The sequence below is a fragment of the Crotalus tigris genome, unplaced genomic scaffold, assembly GCF_016545835.1.
Source record: "Crotalus tigris isolate CLP2741 ecotype Arizona unplaced genomic scaffold, ASM1654583v1 scf7180000024290.1160143, whole genome shotgun sequence".
In the NCBI taxonomy this organism is placed as follows: domain Eukaryota; kingdom Metazoa; phylum Chordata; class Lepidosauria; order Squamata; family Viperidae; genus Crotalus; species Crotalus tigris.
In genome coordinates, this window is record NW_024100463.1 from 576580 (window position 1) to 600923 (window position 24344).

At 44.2% G+C, this 24344-nt stretch overlaps 1 protein-coding gene across 1 annotated transcript in view; it reads left to right on the forward strand.

The window, feature by feature from the left end:
- The window catches only part of THSD7B (thrombospondin type 1 domain containing 7B), a 338191-nt gene that overhangs the window by 182522 nt on the left and 131325 nt on the right, over positions 1–24344 (forward strand). Inside the window, exons 12-13 of the mRNA XM_039323974.1 lie at positions 1133–1327; positions 23688–23951. Coding sequence (XP_039179908.1) covers positions 1133–1327; positions 23688–23951 — 459 coding nt within the window. The remainder of the gene's footprint in view (positions 1–1132; positions 1328–23687; positions 23952–24344) is intronic.

The window sequence follows — 24344 nt, forward strand, 5'->3', positions numbered from 1 at the left end:
GCTTTACTTATGTAAAATTCTCAATAAAATCATACATACATACATACATACATACATACGTGTGTGTGTGTGTGTGACTTTTGTCCTGAAGAGAATAAAAATAACCATTCATTCATTCATTTAGAAATGTATTTGCCACCCATCTCATATCCAATGACTTGATATGGATACACTTAGTGAAGGTAGTGTACTGCCTCATATAGTGACTTTCATGGTTACAAAGGGGATGAAAAGATAATTTTGTGATCAACTCATGCATTTATGAACTTTGCAGATCTGTAGAGCAAAGGAAAGCTAAAGTGAGATGATAAGGACAATGGAGGTTGCACTTTGTTTAATGATCCAAGTTGCCAATCACAATTGTAGTTACTCAACAGACTACCTGTTTTCCTGTCCATCTGCAGAAATCTCCCTCTTATGTATAGAGTTTGCTATTTTTGGCTGCTTAAAGGTTCCCTAATTACTGTAACATTCTTTCTGCTGTTTTGCCTGGGAATAGTCCACTGGGGAGGATTTTGCTTTGCAGGATTGTACTCTTAATCTTCCCTCTAAGTGTTTTATGTTAGCATAGATAATCCATTGTGCATCCCTAATAGATAAAGCACTTCTCCAGAAAAGAGAAAAGCCTCCTGAAAAAGTTTTAACTTGTATTTATATGAAGAAATCATTCTCTGTGTTTTAATCCTAGCTCTAATTCTTTAGTGATCTTTATAAATAAACCTTTTCTTTTTTTGCTTCTTTATTTTTTGTTGGTGTCCTCTATAGTACAGTACCATAGTATGATTGTCGCAACCGGTTTAAATATTCACTCTGGAATTTTCTGCAAGTCTTAAAACATTTAGAGATCTGAATAAGCAATATTGGAATGTGTAAAGAAAAAAAAAGGAAATATTATCTTCTTTGAAATACAAACACAGTTCTGAAAAAAGGCAGTATAGTATTCCATTTAACAGTTATTGTATTCAAAAATAGCTTGATGTGAGTTCTTCATTTTTGATTAACATCTCATTTGCTTAAAAAAGAAAACTTGATGGTGGCACACCTAACCTAGATCTTGGATTCTAAACTCATCCTGTGCCTCCAAGGAGTTTCCATTTATTTCTGTCTGTATTTATTCATTCATTTTCTGCAGTTGTGACATGCACCTTGGAAGATAATCATTCAGTAGATGCCAGTGAATGCTTGAAGTGGGCAGGACCGATGCCTTCCCTTGTCCAGGATTGCTCAGTGCCTTGCAAAGATGACTGCATGTTTACTCCTTGGTCTAAATTTACAGCATGCACTTCTGATTGTGAATCAACACGGACCAGAAGAAGAACTCTCACAGGTAGTATCAATCAATCAATCAATCATCTTTAGTCCTTTTGTTTCCAAACTTCCATGGAATAGATTTTGGAGATTTGCCAAGGGCAATTAAGTGTATTCCTGTTTTGTTAAAAGTCTCATAATGATTCCCTCAGTGTTGACTTACTAACAGTTTGCTCCCTTCTTCTAGTAAGTCTGTCAGGAGGGCTACCTCTTCTTAAGAGGATCCTAATTTCATCAGCAAGTCCCTTAAGCTACTTGAATGCTGAAATTATTCCAAATAGTAAAAGCAATAGCACTTAGATTTATATACCACCCCATAGTGCTTTACAGCACTCTCTGGGCAATTTACAATGTCAGCATATTGCCCCAAGAGTCTGGGTCCTCATTCTATCAACCTTGGAAGGATGGAAGGCTGAGTCAGGTGTTATGTCCCGAGCCTTGCAAACGGCTCGGGCGTTTGCAGGCAGTCCCGGGCAGGTGCAAAGCTGCCCGGGACCAGACAGGCTGTCGCCAGCGCCGTGCGCATGCGCGGGTGCTGGCGCGGGAAAAGTAACCCATTTACCCGGGAGTTGCCTATATAAGAGGCTGTGAGGCGTTTGGGCTGAGCTGAAGCCATCTTCCTGTAAGCTGAACGCTGAATAAAAGAACTTGAGAACTCCAGCTGCTTCTCGTGTCTGTTTTCCCGCCAAGGACGCAACACTGGCGACGAAGGTGGGATGCCTTGCACTACCTGGAAAGGAAAAAGTGTAAGCTTACCCAAGGAGTCCTGAGCGGCGGAAGAGGAACGGTGTTGACTCAGCAGCTGCCCGCCAATCCAGTGCGCATTCGGGGGTAGGCTGGCTGATAGACCCGTCTCCTGAAGATCCGAAGATGGCGAAAATCGGAAGGCTTGCGGAATTCGACGTCTCACATCCAGAGCGGTGGGAGTCCTACGTATCCAGAATGGAGAACTACTTCAAGGCAAACCAAGTGAGGGAAGATAGCTTGAAGGCTGCCACCCTGCTTTGCGCTTGCGGCCAAGACGCCTTCGAAATCGCAGAAAACCTTGCAGCACCTGTTCCAGTAGAGTCTGTAAGCTACGCAGACCTGAAGAAGCTGCTGAAGGACCACTTCCACCCCAAGGTGTCCGTTATCTCATGGCGCCACACCTTCGAGCAGAGGGATCAACGGTCCGGGGAGTCAGCCAAGGAGTACATCGCCGCGTTACGGAAGGCCGCCAAGCCCTGCGAGTTCAAGGACCTCGAGGAACGACTGAGGGACCGATTCGTGTGCGGGTTGAGGCATCGAGAGCTACAACAGAGACTTTTCGCTAAGGAAGAATTATCCTTCCAAGACGCTTTAAGGGAAGCCACCGCGGAAGAAGCAGCAGGCGGCGCCGTCAAGAACATGCGGCCGATCAGAAGCAGTGCAGAGGGTGCGTCCGTGCACCAAGAAGACGTCCGACGAAACTCCGAGGAGGATCCGGACGAAGAAGTCGACCGTCTACACCCCGCGAAGGGAGAAAATCAGAAGGAAAGCTCTTCAGCTCCGCTCAAGTGCATCGGCTGTGGAGGTCGCCACAGGAGAACCGACTGCAAGTTCCGCTCCGCTACCTGCCGGGCATGCGGCAAACAAGGGCACATTGCAGCTGTGTGTCTGGGCCGACGAAAGGCACAACCTCAAGAAGAACGCCTGAAGGGTACCAGAGTCCCCAGCCAGAATAGGGTAGGTTTTTGCGCTTCGCGTAGAAACATTTGTAGGACAGGCACACACAAGCCCATGAAGAAAAAGCTGTCACTCAACGTGAAGCTACAAGGGGTTCCATTATCTATGGAACTAGACACAGGGTCCGCCCTTTCCATCATTTCATTGCATACATTTAGGAAGATTTGTTCCAGTAGTGGGACTAAGGCCAAGTTAAGGCCTTCTGATATTGTATTAACTGATTTTCAGAACTCAAGAGTGTGTGTTAAGGGGGAGGCCACCCTTAACGTGCAATACAAGAGTTTTGAAGGTCCACTAGACTTGTTAGTAGTAGGGGGTGAAAGAACGAGTCTCATAGGACTCGATTGGTTTGAGGCCCTGGGGATACACGTCACAGGACTCAACAGCTTACAAACACTCGACCTACAGGAAGTCTGCAAGGAATTTGCAGATGTTTTCAGCCCCCAGCTGGGCACATTCAAAGGACCACCTGTGTCCTTAAAGCTAGACCCCACTGTCACTCCCATTAGGATTAAAGCAAGAAGGGTCCCTTTTGCTTTAAAAAGTAAGATTGACACTGAATTAGACAAACTAATCCAACAAGGAATCCTAGAACCTGTTGATTCCAGCCCATGGGAGACCCCCATTGTCACGCCTCTAAAGGCAAATGGGGACATTCGCATTTGTGCTGATTACAAATGCACACTCAATAAGGCATTGCAGCAACATGCCTATCCTGTTCCTGTGGTCAGTCACATCCTGGCCTCTCTCAAGGGGGGGCGTGTTTTTGCAAAGCTTGACCTAGCTCAAGCATATCAACAGCTGCCTGTTGATAATGATGCTGCCATAGCTCAGACTATTGTGACCCACAGGGGAGCCTTTAAGGTAAAAAGGCTGCAGTTTGGAGTGAATGTCGCTCCTGGGATTTTCCAAAGCGTAATGGAAAACACACTACGAGGTATACCAGGGGTCTGCCCCTACTTTGACGATGTCTTGATTGCAGGAGACTCCACACACATTCTAGCTGAAAGGCTTAGGGCTGTCCTGTTAAGATTCAGGAAATCAGGCCTTAAGCTCAGAAAAGACAAATGCAAGATTGGGGTGCCTTCTACTGAATTTCTGGGATTCAAAATTGATGCTGCTGGGATTCATCCTGCTGAATCCAAACTAACTGCTATTTTAGAAGCACCCAGGCCAAAGTCTAAGGCCGAACTTCAGGCCTTCTTAGGCCTCCTGAATTTCTACAATTCTTTTCTTCCACATAAAGCTAGTGTAGCTGAGCCTCTTCACAGGCTACTAGACAAACAAGCTGTGTGGCTGTGGTCACAAGCACATGAGGCTTGCTTTAAAGAAGTCAAGGCCTTGCTCACTTCTAACAGTGTTCTTGCACATTTCAACGAGTCTCTCCTGTGTGCATCGCTGTGATGCATCCCCCTACGGGGTGGAGCTGTCCTGAGTCACCTCAGGTCTGATGGAACTCAGGTTCCTATTGCATACTACTCCAGAACATTGTCTTTGCCGAGCGCAACTACGCTCAGATAGACAGGGAGGCTCTGGCTGTTGTTGCTGGAATTAAAAAATTCCACGATTTTCTATATGGCAGGCATTTCACGGTCTTCACTGACCATAAGCCTCTGCTGGGACTGTTTACCACACGTAAGCAGACTCCCCACATCATTTCCCCTAGAATGCTTAGGTGGTCTATTTTTTTGTCTGCATATGATTTTTCATTACTCCACAAGCCTGGGAAAGAAATGGGCCATGCTGATGGCCTCAGTAGGTTGCCTCTGCCAGTAGTAGAAGCTGACCCCGCGCCAGCTGTCAACATTCTATCAATCCAAGCCTTGCCCGAGCTCCCTCTTAGTGCCAGGGATGTTACCGCTGAAACGGGTACAGATCACACACTTTCACGTGTCCGCTCCTGGGTCCTGTCCGGGTGGCCTGAGCACTGCCCTAGTCCTGAGTTTCAGAGTTTCTGGTCCAAAAGGAACGAATTGTCCCTTTCTCAGGGTTGTTTGCTTTGGGGAAACAGAGTTGTCATTCCCACCTCAATGAGGACTAGGGTCTTAGAATCCCTCCACGAGGGTCATCCTGGCATTGTTCGTATGAAGGCTCTTGCACGCAGCCACTTGTGGTGGCCTGCTTTAGATAAAGATATTGAGGCTAAGGTACACGCATGCCACATGTGCCAACGATCTCGCCCAGAGATGCCCCAAGCTCCTGTGCATAAATGGGAGGAAACACAGTCCCCATGGTCTAGGGTGCACATTGACTACGCTGGGCCCTTTCAGGGCCAGTTCTTCTTGGTCCTTGTTGACAGCCATTCAAAATGGCTTGAGGTTGTGCCTGTCTCGTCCACCACCACTGCAAAGACTATTCAGGTACTGAGGGGGATTTTTGCTGCACACGGGCTGCCAGATGTCATTGTGTCCGACAACGGCCCTCAATTCACCTCCTCCGAATTCCAAGCTTTCTTACAGGCAAACCTGATTCGTCATGCCACATCTGCGCCTTTTCACCCATCCACCAACGGTATGGCTGAACGCATGGTGCGCATCGCAAAGGACGCCTTGAAGAGACTCACCTACGGGGACTGGCATCACAGGTTGGCTGACTTTCTCCTTTCTTATCGCACCACACCGTCCACTTCTACAGGGAGAAGTCCAGCTGAACTTCGTTGGGGGCGCCAACTTACTACTAGACTTGACCGGTTGCATCCGGACAGACTGCCTTCATCTACCTCACATCCTAGGGCACCTAGACAACTACTTGTGGGTGCCCCGGTTTGGGCTCGCAATTACGGGCCTGGTCATACATGGGTCCCCGCTTCTGTGTCCAGGATCACAGGTCCTCTCTCCTACGAGGTTGCCCTGGACAACGGTCGTGTCCTGCGTCGGCACATCGACCAACTCCGCTCTAGGCGGGACTTTTCTGCTGAAACTCCTGGGTCTTTTCCAGGGGGGGAGGGGGACCCTTTGGAGCAAAGGGAAGGGCAAGAGCTACTGCCCATCGCCACTGAGGGAGCCACAAACGGCTCGTCCCAAGGTTCTGCAATTGCTCCGAAAAGAAAGTCATGGAGCTTACCCACACAACAGGCACTCACGCCTACTCCAGCCAGGGAGTTACCCCGGGGGCATACTCACTTTCCACACACATCACACAGCACTCCAGCAACGGAGGATACCCGGGGGCATCCCAACAAATCATTCCCCGCAAGAGAGCTGGCACACAATGCCCAAGGTTGGCCTGACCTTACCCCAAATCCTACAGGGGGTCAAACATACACAGAGCTAGTCGAGGAACCAAGTCCCGACTACAACACCCCTAGCACAAATCAGGGGACACCTGAGTTTTGGGAGAGTACAGAAACCCACACGAGCCCAAACACAGAATGGGGTTCAGGGAATAGACAGCCTCCTGACAGGTCTTGGACTGACCTAGGGGGTTCTACAGAGACGCCCAGCAGTGGCTATCACTTCAAGGGGCCTGAGGGTCTACAGCTAGGTAGGACAACCAGGTCACAAAGCAACAGAAGCCCTGGCCTGACGAGCCCGGTGGGCAAGCAAGCAGGCCAGGCATCGGGGCACAGTCCTTGGAAGACACCAGGGCACAGTAGAGAGAACAGGCTCATGCCTCCCTCCAGTCAGGGGACTTATGCCAGTAACCCAGAGCTAAGAAGGTCACAGAGAGCAAAGAAATCTCCTAAGTACCTAGAAGATTACATAACATTGTTGGCAAGACAAAAGCCAGTAAACAGTGGGAACACTGGGGAGCAAATTGTCGTGTAAAATAAATGTTGTATGTTGGTAGTAGTTTTAGCCCGGGGGAAAGGGGTGTTATGTCCCGAGCCTTGCAAACGGCTCGGGCGTTGCAGGCAGTCCCGGGCAGGTGCAAAGCTGCCCGGGACCAGACAGGCTGTCGCCAGCGCCGTGCGCATGCGCGGGTGCTGGCGCGGGAAATGTAACCCATTTACCCGGGAGTTGCCTATATAAGAGGCTGTGAGGCGTTTGGGCTGAGCTGAAGCCATCTTCCTGTAAGCTGAACGCTGAATAAAAGAACTTGAGAACTCCAGCTGCTTCTCGTGTCTGTTTTCCCGCCAAGGACGCAACATCAACCTTGAGCCCCATCAGGATCAAACTCCAGACTGTGGGCAGAGTTAGCCTGCAACCACTGCGCCATTAGCCCAAATAGCCAACTGGGACAGAAATGTTAATTTCCTTTTAGAATTCTGGCTTCTTTTCAACTATTTTTTCTGTATAATCTCCCAAGGGAACTGCTCTTTCCAACTGCACAAGTGTAGAAAAAGTCTGGATGATGTGCTATGTTGGTTAATGCAGAAGTTCATAGGAATCGAACAAAAATGTGAATGCATGAATTGTTTCAGCACTGTACACAGTTAACATAGGCATCTTACTTCAAAAGTTTGTGCATGTGTAGGTTGTACAAAAATCTATGAATTATACTTGTATGGTTATTTGAAGCTCTCTCAATGTATTTATTATTTTATGAATTGGGTTTGTATGGTTATATTTCAGGATTCACACAGATAGTCTACTGCAATAGATTCAATGGGTTGCACACCTATATACTTGAGTAGAGTATTCCATTCTCCAAACTCTGAAAATATCCATTATTGTTAATTCCACAAATGCAGGATGTTAGGATATTGAATTTAGTAGCTGTGTACAATAGGCCAAAATACACAGTTGTAGTTGATTAGTTAGAAAGTGCTGACTCATGCATGAGGCAATCTACGCTATGATTGGTTGCTATACATGTAAAAGGGGAGTTTTCCTTTTTCCCATATATACTATATACTCCCTATACAGTAGTATATGATTATGGATTAATATACAAATACTACCAAGATTTAGGGCTTTTCTGTAATGTGAGTCACTGTGTGTATCTTCCACAGCTGAAAATCACTCCTCATGACGGGTCACAGCTAGTTACTGATTTTGGTTTCCAAGCATAGTGGAAGTGTCACTTAGCAACCGTCCTTGTCTTCTCTCCCTGAATCTTTACTCTGCTGGGTAACAAGACGAATTAGTAGCAGTCACAGGTCTAACATATAACTGTCTAGAGAAGAGCCTAAAGCCCTTTAGGAAAGAACTACTGGACAGCATTTCACAAAAAGTTTTTCATTGAGTAAGGATGTTGCTACAATGAACTTTTAATGATGACAGCTGCAGTACCTGCATCTTATACTCAGTACTATTATATTAGGTAGAGCTGATTATGAATAGAAAATGCTCATTTGAAGTAGGAAATCACTAGTTCAAAACCCATCTCAACTGTGATCATACAAAGTAGGTGACAGGTGACAATCTCAAGAATGGATATAATGATAATGGAATAACAATATTGTTATCCCTTAAAGGCATATTATAAAATACTACAAATGGTTTGTAAAATATTCTGAAAGTATTATATAAATGTTTATCATAATTATAATAACATCTTTGCCTTAATCAGTTAGACATCTGTTATTTAACTTTTCACTCCATCTAAGGGAATTTCTTGCAGCAAAAAACACAATCCATCATCTTACTGTTTATCAGTGACAAGAAACTGAGCTGTTGCTGACTAGGGAGGGATGGTTCCTATCAATTTTGCCTTTGCTGAGTCTCTAACCTTTCCAGCCACAAATTATATTTAGTCTATCTGTTTAATATTTAGGAATTGGAGAAAAATCTATATTTGTGCATCTGCATACTGTATGCTCTTTCTAAGCATATCTTAAGGCTACACATGCTCTTTGAGAATGTGCTATCACAGGATTGAAAGGATAGCTGCGCAAAATGGCTGCACATGTATATGCACACAAAGACACTTTGGAATAGCCACCCAAGTCTGGGAAAGGATGTAGCTGCTTTGATTATTTTTAAAAAGATGTTTCATGTGCCCTTTCATGCTTCATGCGCCTTCATGCACATAACAATTCAAAAAATTGTTCTACCAGAAAAGTACATTTTTCTATAAAAGCTACATTTTTCTGCTTATGTCCCCTCAAATATATATCTCTGTGGTTTTTCTGTGCTTCAGAGAGTGCAGTCTAAAATTATGAACCTTTTTTCAAATCCCTAGATGTGATTTGCTGAAGGTTGATGCAACATTTGGCATTTTCACTAGTTAAAGTTAAAATGCCTTGCAACTTAACGATTTCTGGTAATTGTCATATGATCTGGATGAAGATCATTCTAAGTAATTATTTGCCATAAAACACTGCACATCTTTAAAAATTGCACACCCTGGTGTCTACATACTTTGAAGCTCTGGTGGTCACCTCTTGCCCAGAATCATGGAGATTGAATTGTAATTCTCATCATCATAAAATTATAGGTATGTTTGGAAGCATTATTCACCTCCTATAATTCTTAATAAAGGAGATGTCAAACCATTAAAGTTTTCATGTAATAAAGGGATTGCAGGCTACAGTGGGCATTAGAAAATTTCTTGGAAGAGGGCTGTGCTAACCAGTTCCAAAACTGCATAGACGTGGTGTCAAAAACTGGAGAATTTTGTCATTCTAGTTTCTCTCTTGATAAGAAATTGATGAACAGAATGGAAGAACTGAAGTGAGGGAGAAGTGGTTTTTCCTCTAGTGAGTCAATTAAAAGGCCTCCCTCCCTTCCCCTTCACCACAGCCGTCCTTCAAGGTTCAGTATTACTTGAGGAAATCATCTAAGGCAGGGGTGTCAAACTGCCAGCCCATGGGCCAGATACATCATAGCGAAACCGCCCCCACCCCATTGCTGCAATGGCAAAAAAAGTGTGACACATCATGTGATGCTGCAAGTTTGACACCCCTGACCTAAGACCTCTAGTTCACTTTCAGTTTACTTGCTTGTTCTCCAGATCCTTCTCTTTTGAATATACATTCTCATAATTAGGCAAACCAGACACATTTCTTATATGCTCTACAGCTATTTAAGTGACTGCTTATTAATGAACTGCTTCCTAATGGCATGGATTAACATTGATTCTTGTTTTGGCTTCAGTAGCAAAAGTGTGTTAAGTTTTATGTATGTTTCTTTCTAACATTCTGTAACAAAAACTAACAGTTGGGAACCTGCCAACTCCAGGTAGTTTTTCAACTAGAATAGGAATTTAATCTAGGTGCCCCAAATCCTTACATATTCTGGGACACAAACACACAGAGGAGCTGAATAAAAAATTATCTGCCACTGCCTTTAAAAATTGGCTTAATGTTATCTACAGTATCTACTTTATTTACTAGTTATATATCTTCCTTCAGATAGGAAATACAATTTACATCATATCACTGTTATACTTATATGAACAAATTAGTACACACACAGAGAGATACATATACATACATACATACATACATACATGTATGTATGTATGTATAATGAACACTTGAAATTCAGGTCACGGATTACAAATATAATAAAGGTTTTTTTACAAAAAGGAATCAACATGAATAATAGCAATAGTACATTTAGTGCAAGAGTAATTCTTATTTAATGATCCATGCTTTTGAATAAAACATTAAACAGAACTTGCAAGGATGTTACTAAAAAACTAATACTTTACCTGCAATGATACAGCAAGATATTAAATAATAGCATATTATGATTGGTCACATAGTCATCCAGATGTTTAGATTGGACTTGGCATTTTTATCCACCTATCTAGTCATTTCCTTGGACTTGAGATAGGTAAATATTAGTAAAGTTGGAAGGGACCTTGGAGGTCATCTAGTCCAACCCCCTGCTCGGGCAGGAAACCCTACACCATTTCGGACAAGTGGTTGTCTAGTCTCTTCTTAAAAACTTCCAGTGTTGGAGCATTTACTGCTTCTGGAGGCAAGCTGTTCCACTGATTAATTGTTCTCACTGTCATGAAGTTTCTCCTTAGTTCTAGGTTGCTTCTCTCCTTGATTAGTTTCCACCCGTTGCTTCTTGTCCTGCCTTCAGGTGCTTTGGAAAATAGCTTAATTCCCTCTTCTTTATGGCAGCCCCTGAGATATTGGAATACTGCTATCATGTCCCCCCTTGTCCTTGATGCTGTTAAAGGTATTGTCACAAGATAACAGTATTTTAATGTGCTCATTTTCAACTACTTTTTCAACTATATGTTCCCACCAATTTTTCATTAGTAGTACATGGTAATTTTTACAGATGCTCAGTGAATCATTTTGGCAACTATGTTCTGTCATTGTTTATAATCAGCCTGTGCAAATTTCTTGCATAAGCTAGGTATATAATATATTGTTTCTTCTGCTTCTTTGCACAGTCTGGACTTTAAATTGTTATTGATCTGATTCATCACACAGTCAGATGCTTAGACTGGATTTGGCATGTTTATCCACCTATTGAAGATAACAGGTGTTGCTCTTTGGTGTTAAAGGTATCCTTGGAGGATGTAAGCTGTTCCAAGGAAAGCTGCCTTTTGCAGTTGACTGATGGTGATTTGGTCAATGCCCATGGTGTTCAAGTGGTGCTCCAGATGTTTTGGGATTGTACCCAAGGACCTATCATTATTGGTACTACCTTTGATTTCTTTTGCCACAATCATTCTACTTCTTTTTGCAGGTCTTTGCATTTTGTGTTTTCCTCCAGTTCTTTCTCTTCTCTTCTGCTGTCTCCAGGTACTACCACATCTACTGTCCAGATTTTTTTGCCTTTCTTATTGACAGTTATTAAGTCTGGGATGTTATGTATCAGGTGCCTATCTGTTTGAATTCTAAAGTCTCAAAGCACTTTAGTTTCTTCATTTTCTATTATTTTTGTCTATTTTGTGGTCCCACCAGTTCTTACTTGGAAGTAAATGGTATTTTTTTGGAGATCATCCAATGTACCATTGTTGATATTTTGTCATGCTGTTATCTGTAGTCAGTCTGGGCAATTTTCTTGCAGCAGCTAACTACCGTATATTCCGGCATATAAGGCAACCCAGTGTATAAGACAACCCCCGTCTTCAGCGCCAAGTCGCATGCCTAGAAAGTCGTCTTATACACCAGAAACTACCGTTATTTCTGGTGTAAGATGACTCAGCGTATAAGACAACCCCCGACTTTGGCGCCAAGTTCAACACTCTCAAAAGTCGTCTTATACGCCGGAATATACGGTAGGTGGTCCACTGTTTCTTCAGCTTCTTTACAGAGGTAGCACTTGCTGTCTATTGCTGTCTTCTCAGGCTAGGCTGTGTATGCATTTGTTCTTAAGGTCTTGGTTTGCACAGCCAGAATTAACTCCTCTGTCTCTTTTTAATTTTCCTGGCCCTAGCGTTAGCCAGGTCTTATTGTTATCTGCTTTGCCCATTATTTTTTTTATTATCGACCATGTAATAATTTGCCTTTCCAAGTCTCTTTTCTATTCTTCAAAGCACACAAGTCTCAAAACCATATCAAGGTAGTGCCACATTGGGGGTATCTTTATTATTATTATTGGCTGTTAACCACAATGTGAAGCTGCCAGTTCTTTAGCTGGTATTGGCTTTCATGCATATCATCATTATTATTTTATCTTAAAAAGTGATAGTTTTTGTCCAGTCTTTAAAACCTGAAAACTCTTTATGCCAGAAATATTTACAAAACTGTCATATTTATTTTCTGTTTAAGCTTTTGATGTCTTATGTAAGCAAATGCAATACCAAAGAAAGTAAAATATGTTCTCTATAAAATTATGGGCATAAAGCGTGATAGCAACATGTTTTTTATATTATTTTATTTGTATTTGTGTTTACTTAATTTTATCTAGCATATGATATAGAAGTAGAATCAATGTTATGCTTAAAAAATAGGAAAATGTACTAGCTGGACCAAATTATATATTACAGGTAAAAGCATCTGACCCTCTCTTAATCTTTTTAAGATTATAGATTGATGGTCTTAGAATAGTTATCTTACATAGCCGGAGCTGCTTAATAAATATGAGGCAAAATGATGGAAATACTAAGAATACAAAATAATTTTGAGCAGGATGTTGTGATGAACCTTTTAGGCCAACCAAAACCAAGAATGACCCATGGCAATTTTTCCCAGCTGAGTTCTTTATTGTTTCACTTATAGACAAAATCTTGCCAAGCTGGGGACTCTACTATCTGCATCTACCATATACTCTATGAACTATTAAGGAGGGGCTCTTTTGGCCCTCTTTCTCTCACACATAATATCTGAACTGAATTGGCCCTTACTCCTCTGGAATACAGCCCCTCCCTCCTGGAAATAAATAACATTTATTCTCATAATCTACTCATAGTTTCAAGGATTATGCATCATTAGGCAAACAGATATACTCTCTTCCTTCTGCATCCACAATGCCCCCAAATTTGAAGTTCCCCTGGCTCTTTGAAACTAGAGGTTTCCAAAGGGTGGAAAAATCAGGTGTATATACAAATTGTCCATCCGGCCAGCAGATAGATAAAGTTAGAATTCCCTAGCCCTTTTTTTTTTTTTTTGCTCTTTTTGCTATTCCTATTAAAAAAAATACTTAACATATAAAAAGGTATTGTTTCAAATATAAAACTAGCTTTGGTGGATTTCTTTAAGATAGCAAGAAAGCAGAAAGTAACATTGTTCTGTAATAATTGTACTAATTCATCAAGAAAATTGCCCAGTGTGGAGGTATTTAGGGAATATCTTCCTCTTCTTTTCCACATGTTAATATTAAACATGCACAAAATTAGCTTGCTTCTTACTTCACGTTTTATAGCATATGTTACCTTATGTTTAAATTTGTGTGTGGGTTGCCCATTTAGTATCACTCATCAGGGAAGCCTCGCTCGAGTATACATACGCCTGTTCAATCTAATTTGAGGCTACAAGACTTTGCAATCTGTATTATGAAACTAAAGAGGATGAGAGTTAAGCTTTATGTTCAAGAAAGGAGTGTTTATTTTGTTTAATTTCCAACATTTCTCCCCAATTTAGGAGGGTTTTTTTTTTAATGCTGAAAATGATTTGTATTCAAACTAATGGAACAAAACAGTATTTAAGGCTGCAGATTCTTGAAAAAGAGCATTTCAGAAAATGGCTCTAAAATACGAACACATTAATTGACAAAAATGGGAAGTAGACAGTGCTGTGGGAATCTGAAAGTGGGAGAGTTCCGTAGGAAAAATTACTGTTTTGTGGCATTGAGTGAGCCTCAATGGGTGAGCCTAGGGTTCCTTACAGTCATCCTCTCTGATGTTTTGAAGGAACAGTTCGAAAGGAAGTTCAAATGAAATACCCTTGCAAATTGAATGTTCAAATATCTAGGGCAGCTCAAGGCACCCCCTTTTACAGTACTGAGAGTCTCTGAATTGCTTCAGAGAGATTCAGAAGTGATGGAATCTGAGCCTGCTTTCAGGAAGGCTGCTTTGCTGCCTGATAGTACCCATTTAAGGGGGATCTACTTGATGATAAAGAGACAGACAGACTGACTTTGCTTCTCTTTTTTTGATCTGATTCTCTTTTTTTCTTATATATCCTTTTCACAAATACATATTTGCTGGAACATACATACCATCTCAGACTTAAAAAAAAAAAAAATGCTGCCCAACAGAATGTAAAATTTTAGAAGAGGTGAAGCTTGTCAACAACCTGAGGCAGCAAGCCTTCCATCCTAGAAAACTATGTTGTTAGTGATCTTTAGCAAAAACTTAATTTTCATACAATTTTTGAAAGTTTTTATATTCTCCAGCATGATTGGATGGAGAACCCACGGATGGGTTGTCTTAATCTATCTGCTCCAATTAGACTAAGTCTGAAATTTAGTACCGCCCCCTCTGTGCCAACTGCACCCCAGTTTTAGACTTAGTCTCTTTGCCCCAAGACGCGTTTTGTCTTCGCTCCTGGAGCAGAAGACTGTTTAATTCTATTTAATTACTTAGCTCAGGCTATTATTATTATTTGTTATTTTATTATTGATTCAGAATCGATTATATCTAGAAGAAAGATCAATTATCCCAGTCTGAAGCCTATTCAGGCTGACAGACTTACAATCCTCTCCCTCTGGGGGGGGGGGAACTTTTCCCTTCTTTGTTTTCCCTCAGTTATGGACAGCAAGATCAAACCTTTGATTTAGGTCGTTTTCAGAGCCTCATCAAGCCTGGAGGGAGCCTTCCCAGGTCCCTCGGCCCCAGCAGAGAGCAGCAGGTGAGAATTTGGGCGCGGCCCAATTTTCAGAGCCGGGAGGGCCTGTCAGGCCTTGGACGACAGCTTTTCCAGCTGGCCTAATCACATGCCACCAGCTGCTTTAGGAGCCCAGGCGATTCACCCGAACGAGGGCTCATTGCAGCTTAGACCCTAGGTCTCAAGGCCTTCTTCCAACGGCCATTTTTTTAGGGCGGGAAATTGGCGGCCGCCATTTTGAATTGCCTCCCGGTGGCCATTTTGGGTGTGGCTGAAGCCCCCGGCGGCCATTTTGTATGTGGTTGAGGCCCTCGGCGGCCATTTTGTGAGTGGCGGAAGTCACTGGTGGCCATTTTGTGGGTGGCTGAAGCCTTTGCGGCCATTTTGAGTGTGCCTGAAGTCACTGGTGGCCATTTTGTGTGGGGCTGAAGCCTCGGCGGCCATTTTGAGTGTGCCTGAAGTCATCGGTGGCCATTTTGTGTGTGACTGAAGCCCTCGGAGGCCCTTTTGTGCGTGGCAAAAGCCCTTGGCGGCCATTTTGTGTGTGGCTGAGGCCCAGACTGCCTGGAACTTTCTTCTGAAGGCAGTATTACATCATCGGTGGCAGGATCGTCGAGAGAGCAGGTTCGACTGGGGAGGGCCTGATCGATCCTAAGTGATTGGGGTGCCCATTAACTTCCCGCCCACCCCCTTTTGGGCTGAAGTATCTCTGTAGACTCCCTTGGTGAAGTACAGCGCCGAGGGGGGGGCGTTTTGCCAAGGTTGAGACCAGAGCAACTCATCATGGCAGAGAAAGGCAGCGAGCCGGCCAAGAGGAGTCGCCAATCAGAGGCAAGTGGTAAGAGCACCACCAAGCGAGCCCGGCCAAGCAGGGAGCCACAGAGAGAGGAAGGGTGCCAAAGACTGAGAGCGGCCTCCCCAGATCTGACAGGCACGATGGGAAGGTCTATATTTGAGCCCTTTTCTTCGCACACTGCCTCAGCCCCAGGGGCCTGGTCTCCCCCCAGGGGAATTCCTGAGTCAGATTCAAACCTAACAGTGGCTTCAGGGAGGGGTATAACCGGTCAGGACACCTCAGGGCCCCAGGCCACATTCACTCCCACTGCAGCAGGACTTCGCCCTCCTGAGAACCAGGCCCTGAACCCGAACCTCCTCCAGTCCATGATAGCCCAGGCTGTGGCTCAATTTATGGCCTCCAACACCCCACAGCCACCCCCACAGGCCACACATCATTCACCATCTCCGGATTGGATGGATGATCCCGCATCGGATTTGGAATCTACAGGAGCTGAACAAGCTGGCCTAATTTTGTCTGAGGACGAGGGCATCACCCCATCCGAACCCATCCCTCCTGTCGATCTCTTTGACCATTCCTTCTTCAATTCCCTGCTTCTCAAGGCCTGCACCACTGCAAACCTCGCCCAAGAACAGGAGAACCCACCAACATCCCAGGGTCCCCATGCCATATACACTGAGCCCTCTGTCTCACAGAATCATATTCCCTGCCCTCCCCTTTTTCTAAATATAGTCCAGAAACAATGGGAAAAACTAGGATCCCCCTTAAGCCCTGGTGCGGTAGAGAGAACATTGTTCAATGTTGCTCCTTCCCTGACCTCCCTTTTTGAGATTCCTGAGATTGATGAGCCCTTGAACTCATTGTTTCCCAAGTCCAACATCCCTGGGGACATAAATGAGGCACTAAGGGCAGAGGACAAGAAGATTGAGTCCGCCCTACGCAGGTCCCACCAGGCATCAGCCTGGGCAACGAGGGTGGCAACCTCCATGGCCTTCTTTGCCAGGGCTTCGGTCCTGTGGCTACGGGAGCTCCAGGACATGATCCCTCCGGACCAGCTCAGAGCCCACCAGAATCTGGATAAGTTGGTGGCCACGTCCCAGTATCTAGCCGATGCCTCCTTACACACGATCAGATACACTGCCCGGACCATCGCGGCAGACATTTCAGCACGAAGGCTCCTTTGGCTCAGAAACTGGCGAGCAGACACCAAGGCCAAGTGGCGTCTGGCCTCTAAACCTGATACAGGTGGACAACTCTTTGGTAAGGCGCTAGAGCCATACCTAACCGAAGGTAAGGATAAACGCAAGACCTTGGTTAATACATCAAGGAGGGGAGATAGACGCTGGGGGAACTTGTCGCAGAGTAACTACAGAAGGCAGCCCTTTCGGCCAGCGCCAGCCTGGGACTGGGCCCAGGCTCCTCGCCCCAGACCAAGCGGTCCTTTCGAGGCGCAGGGAGCCGCACCTTTAAGCAAGGCAAGTGAACCTGCAGCCTCACCTCCCATAGGAGGCCGGCTGGCCCTCTATTCCAGCATTTGGACGGCCACTACTACGGACGCATGGGTGTTAGACACTGTCTCCCAAGGTCTGAGACTAGAATTTTGTTCCCATCCACCTGACAGATTCCGCTCTTGTCCTATTTCAACGAACAGGACCAGAGCTGAACTTATGTCAGAGGCAATAGCTCATTTATTGCAAATACAAGCAATTGAACCAGTACCACAAGACCAAGAAGGACGAGGGTTTTACTCAAACCTTTTCATCATTTTCAAGACTTCAGGGGGCTGGAGGGCGATCTTGGACTTAAAAGGTCTAAACCTCTACTTGAGATATAAAAAATTTAAGATGCAATCACTTCAATCAATCCTGGCTGGCGTCAGGCAAGGTGGCTTTCTTACCTCCATAGACCTGACTGAGGCATATTTGCACATCCCAATTTTTCCTGGACACCGCAAATTCCTCAGATTCAGTTATGCCCGACGCCACTACCAGTACAGAGCCCTTCCATTTGGCCTCTCATCTGCACCGAGAGTATTTACAAAGGTACTGGCAGTGATTGCAGCCCACCTTAGACAAATTCCCATCAGAGTTCAATGCTATCTAGATGACATTCTAATTCAGTCATCATCATGGCAAGGTGCCCAAGCAGACCTCGCCCTAGCCATCAAGGTTTTGCAGGAGCACGGTTTTTCTGTGAATTTCCAGAAAAGTCATACTGTACCATCAACTTGGCTCCTCCATTTGGGCGCAGTTATAGACACAGGCAACTGCACGGTCTACCTATCTCAGGACCGACGGAACTCTATCCAGACTCTTGTACATCGGATCCGAAGGGACAGAGTAGTCACATTGGCATCCCTTTCACAACTACTAGGGAAGATGGTGTCCTGCGTGCAAATTGTGCCATGGGCACGTCTCCATGCCAGAGAATTACAGTGGCTTCTCCTTCCATTCCAGAGACTTCATACCAGCACATCCCACCAGAAGGTCCGAGTTCCACAGTTGGTGTTGAACTCCCTTCATTGGTGGGACTCTCCGGCACTGTCACGGGGAGCAGAATTCAAAGAACCAGACAGGATCACCATCACCACAGACGCAAGCCTATTTGGGTGGGGGGCACGCCTCCACACACACTGGGCCCAAGGTCAGTGGTCCAGGCAGGATCTAAAGAACAATATAAACTGGCTGGAACTAAGAGCCATACACATGGCCCTAAAGAGATTCAGCAGCTTAGTACAGGGCCAGCACGTCCTGGTCTTAACCGACAACATCATAGCCAAGGCCCATATCAACAGACAGGGGGGAACAAGGTCCAAGCCTCTCATGCAGGAGGCCAGATTGCTGGGGTCTTGGGCGGAACTGAATCTTGCCTCCATCAGGGCGGAGCACATATCAGGAGTGGCCAACCAGCAGGCGGACTCATTGAGCAGAGCCACCGTGGACCATTCCGAATGGCAGCTGGATCCAAAGATCTTTAGAGAGATCGTGGACAGGTTTGGTTCCCCAACCCTAGATCTGTTTGCCTCCCCAGCCAACTCACAGCTTCCCAGATTCCTTTCCAGGTTCCCGTCTCCATCAGCGGAAGGAACAGATGCACTCCGCAGCCCCTGGCCCAGGGAACTGCTCTATGCCTCTCCTCCCCTGCCCCTTCTACCTGCCACGATCAGGAAGATCCTTCGCGAACAAGCAGAGATCCTCCTGGTCGCTCCGCATTGGCCGAGACGATCTTGGTTCACCGACCTGATGGAGCTCTCCGCATCCCCTCCATGGAGGATTCCAGCCAATCGGATCTCCCTCATTCAGGGGGAGTTACATCATCCGGACCCTCAATGGCTCCAGTTAACCATCTGGCACTTGAGAGGCAGGACTTAGGCCTAGACGCATATTCGTCAAGGGTCATAGCCATGATCCAGCAATCCAGGCGACCCTCGACGAATAGAATATACGATGCCATGTGGAAAAGCTTCTGTAATTGGTGTTTAGCTCACAAAATTGAACCCTTACAGGCTGCAGTGCCAGTTATCTTGGAGTTCCTGATGGACGGTTTGGACAAAGGGCTTTCCACAAGCACCATCCGTAGGCAGGTAGCAGCACTCGCCACGGTTATTTCCTATGGCAAGGAACCCTTAACACAGCACCCTATGATACGCTCCTTCCTAAAAGGAGCTAACAATGCCAGACCACCAGCGGTACATAGATATCCCTCCTGGAACCTTCATCAGGTTTTACAGGCTCTTGTCTCACCATCCTTTGAGCCAATTGACACTTGTTTGCTCAAACTATTATCAATGAAGGTGGCATTTCTGGTTGCTGTAACTTTAGCCAGAAGAATCTCTGAGCTGGCTGCCCTGTCAGTGAGAAAGGACCTGTGTATCTTCCATAGGGACAGGGTTACTCTCAGGTTAGATCCCTCTTTTGTGCCCAAGGTCAACTCCTTGTATCATAGATCACAGGACATAGTTTTGCCGGATTTCTGTCCGAACCCATCTAATGACATAGAGGCTCAGTGGAACAGATTGGATGTTCGCAGGGCCTTATATTGCTATATACAGAAAACCTCATCCTTCCGCAAGACTGAGGCTCTGTTTGTGTCATTTCACCCTTCGTCGTTAGGACAGAAGTTTTCCTCACCCACTATAGGCAGGTGGATTAGAGCTTGTATTTCTCTGGCATACCAGACTCAGTCACTACAAGCTCCCAGCCATATCACGGCCCATTCCCCCAGGGGCGCAGCCACTACAGCAGCCTGGTCTACCCAGGCATCCATAGAGGAAGTTTGTAGGGCAGCAACATGGGCATCGCCCTCCTCCTTTGTCCGTCACTACAAGATGGATATATATGCATCTTCTACGGCTTCATTGGCCGCAAGGTCCTAGAACACGCATTAACATTGGATGGGACCCAGGCCCAATCTAATTCCCCACCCTAGGGACACAGGGCTTTGGTATGTCCCATCCGTGGGTTCTCCATCCAATCATGCTGGATAAAGGGGCGTTGTCTTACCTGAACGCCTTTTCTCAGCATGATGATGGAGAATCCACTCCCTCCCATTAGGTCAGTTGGCCTGGTTCCCATATTGTTCAGACGCGTCGAACTAAAGTCTGAGTATCGCCTTAGCCTAAAACTGGGGTGCAGTTGGCACAGAGGGGGCGGTACTAAATTTCAGACTTAGTCTAATTGGAGCAGATAGATTAAGACAACCCATCCGTGGATTCTCCATCATCATGCTGAGAAAAGGCGTTCAGGTAAGACAACGCCCCTTTTTCACATCGGCTCATCCTATCTTCTCCATAGACTGTTTGCTGGAGAAACTGGAAGTTGCTAGGCCAGTGATGGCGAACCTTTTAGAGATTGAGTGCCCAAACTGCAACCCAAAACCCACTTATGCATAGTTGAGTGCTGGGTGGGCGTGGCCCATTGGGTGGGCGTGGCCCATTGGGTGGGTGTGGCCCATTGGATGGGCATGGCTGCGGTGGGCATGGCAGACTGGGTGGGACTAAAAAGTTCAATCAGTTCCAACTTTGCAAGATCTTTTTTTTTCCCATGAAAAGTTGAAAATGACTGATTGAACCATTTTTTTTTGCACATGGCGGTGGAGGCCTAAAGCAAAAAGGTTTTATAAAATCCAGCTGAAGGCCTAGGACTATGGCGATGGCGCGCGTGCCCACAGAGAGGGCTCTGAGTGCCGCCTCTGGCACCCGTGCCATAGGTTCGCCACCACTGTGCTAGGCTATCGCTTTCTCATTGGAAGAAGGCAAGGAGATGGGGTATAATTAAAAAATGTGAAAAATAAAACTAACTCCTAGGGCTGATGGGTCATCTACATGAGGAAGATGTCATTCTGTGTTTTCTTTGAGTTGATTTTCAAATTTCACACATTACCTAAAAATATGTATCAAGTTGAAACAATGCTGACATCCAGGAATTTTCAAAACTAAATGAAAACCAATAACATCATTTTTAAATAACAGGCATATAGTTCCCATGTTTATTTCCCTGACTTACGGAACAATCTGATTCAACAGCCACTTCTAGGCCTTGGGTTTCTCTTATATGTTGATAGAAAGAACTGTGACTACAGATGGATTACTCTTGTGACAACTTGCCAGAGTTTCATACACAACTTGTCTTAAGACTAGCTTTTCAGCTGAATCTGTTAAATTATTATGGTCAGTGGGTGGAACTCATTGTTGTCAAAGAAAAATTGATCTTTCTATGGCTCCCATAACCACATTGTCAATATTTGGTATATTTGGCATATGAATGGCGCAATTTCCTCCTATGACAATATACATAAACCAGCAGGCAAATAGACCTTGTCCCAAACAAGCCAAATATGGAAATTCATTCATTCCATATTCATTACACACACACACACACACACACACACACACACACACACACACACACACACACCAAATAACATCATTACATTATCAGTGTGTCATCTCTAACTCCTGGCTGCCAAAAATAACAGGAAAAAGTATGATTCTCAGATATTAGAACATGTTGCCTATGTGTGTTGGTAACCTTTAGAGCAGTGATGGCAAACCTATGGCACGGGTGCCAGAGGTGGCACTCAGTCCTAGGCTTTTAGCTGGGTTTTTTGCTTTAGGCCTCTGCCAGTGTGTGCAAAAAAAAAAAAAAAAGGTTCAATCAATCAATCAATTCAACTTCTTGCGGGAAAAAAAAAAGATCTTGCAAAATTGGAATTGATTGATTGAACTTTTTAGTTACCACCATAGCCACACCCACCCAATGGGCCACACCCACCCGGCACTCGACGATGCATAAGTGGGTTTTGGGTTGCAGTTTGGGCACTTGGTCTCTAAAAGGTTTGCCATCACTGCTTTAGAGGATACCATACAGAGAAGTCTATTCTTTCAGAATAACAAAGTAATAGAGTTGGAAGGGACCTTGGAGATCATCTAGTCCAACCCCCTGCTTAGTCAAGAAACCCTATACCATTTCAGACAAATGATTGTCCAGTCTCTTCTTAAAAACTTCCAGTGTTGGAGCATCACAACTTCTGGAGGCAGGTTGCTCCATTGATTAATTGTTCTAACTGTCAGGAAATTTCTCCTTAGTTCTAGGTTGGATCTATCTTTGATAAATTTCCGTCCATTGCTTCTTATTCTGCCTTCTGGTGCTTGGAGAAGAGGTTGATCCCCTCTTCTTTGTGCAGCCCCTTAGTTATTGGAACACTGCTATCATTCTGATACTTTAATCAGAGCTTAGCAAGTGTTTCAGATAGTATACTCTATTACACAAATTCATTTGATCTTATGGATGGATTTTTAATATTTAAAATGACTAAAGTCTCAAGAGATTTCGTGCAAGAACACAAACTTCATGAGAGACTGGGTTATCTCATTAGCTCTGGATCATTTTAATTTGTATCTATAAATCATTTTTAATAAAATATTTTGGCATCACAAAGGTATGTTTCAGAACCTTTGTTTTTAGTAAATGGAATACTGTGGTTTCTGGTGTAGATCTTAAATTCATTGTTTCCCCCCAAACTGCTGAAATTCAGGTTTGCCCAGATTTTATAGATACATCACAATATCTGAGCTAATGTAATAAATAATGAAGAGTAAGAAATTAAGTACACACTATAGTATCTTCAGGACATTTGCTTGACCATCTGTGTTAGAAAAAGTCTTGAAATTTGAAGTAAGTTCTTACTAATTACTTAAATTCCAGAATTTCAAGTTAAAATTTCAACTTCAAATTGAAATTCATACTAATTACTTAAATGCCAGAATTTCAAGTTGAATTTCAACTTCAAATTGAAGTTCTTACTAATTACTTAAATGCCAGAATGGGGCCAGGATTTGTATGTGTTAATTGTATTCAGTTAATTTATACAAAAGATTCAAAGAAAGAGATGCAACTTACTCTTCTACATTTGTAGGATCCCCAAGTATCTGTAGGCAGCAAATGGAGGTAATAATAAAATTATTTTCTTCAGATAATTACAGAGGGGAAGAGTGGACTTTTGCTTTCTTTTTCTTTTGTAACAAAAGTAATCAGAGAGTTGCTCTCCTTGTTTCTGTTTTGTGTTTCATCCAAAAGATTCTTTCTAAGTTCCTTCAGGTTTCCTGGTTGCCCTGGAGATATCTCCATCGTCTTAGCTCTCCAGAGCTCTGGAGGAAAGTAACAGATGTCTTTGAATCAACTCTGCTGTCGTATTTACATTTCAGATGGTTTGGTTCTAACTGTATTAAAACCCTTCAAGTATAAACAATATGACATATTGTTATCAAAAGCAGCAGATGTTGCGCTAACAAGCATATTTTCCTGGTTGGAACAGGAAGAAGCAAAAAGCGAGACAAGTGCCAGAATACCGAAGTCTATCCTCAGCTTGAGACGGAACTCTGCCCTTGTGCAATATTTACCTCCCAGCCTTATGGAAATTGGTCAGAATGCATAATTGCGGTAGGAAGAACAGAACTGCAGGTAGAGATGAGATTTCAGAGACATGCCAAAGAATGTGGAGAAGGTGTGCGCTTCCGAGCACTTGCCTGTTATGATAAGACCGGCAGAGTTGTGGATCCCTCTCAGTGCAACCACTCAGGTAAAAAAGAGCATTGAATGTATGTAAAAATCACACCTTGAAAGGGAGTCCTTTGTAACGCCTCCTTTCGTAGCCCGATAATATGACACTTGCTGTAACAAACATTGGTGTTACAATCCATCCCATCACATAGGACAAGAAAACAGAATATGAATTGTTTGACCAAACTTACTCTGTTGGTGGCCTTTAACAAGGTAACGGTGGAATACCAATTCATTCATAACATCAGTTAATGAATGTCTGTAGTGCCCCAGCTGAACAGAAGCTAGGTTTTAGATGGGCAGATATGAATGAAAAATGTTTCTACTTAATTGTTTTTAGCTTCAAGAGGGGACCTCGGTATAGAAAAATACAATATCTCACTTCTCTTGCTATAGATGTGAAATCTGGCTG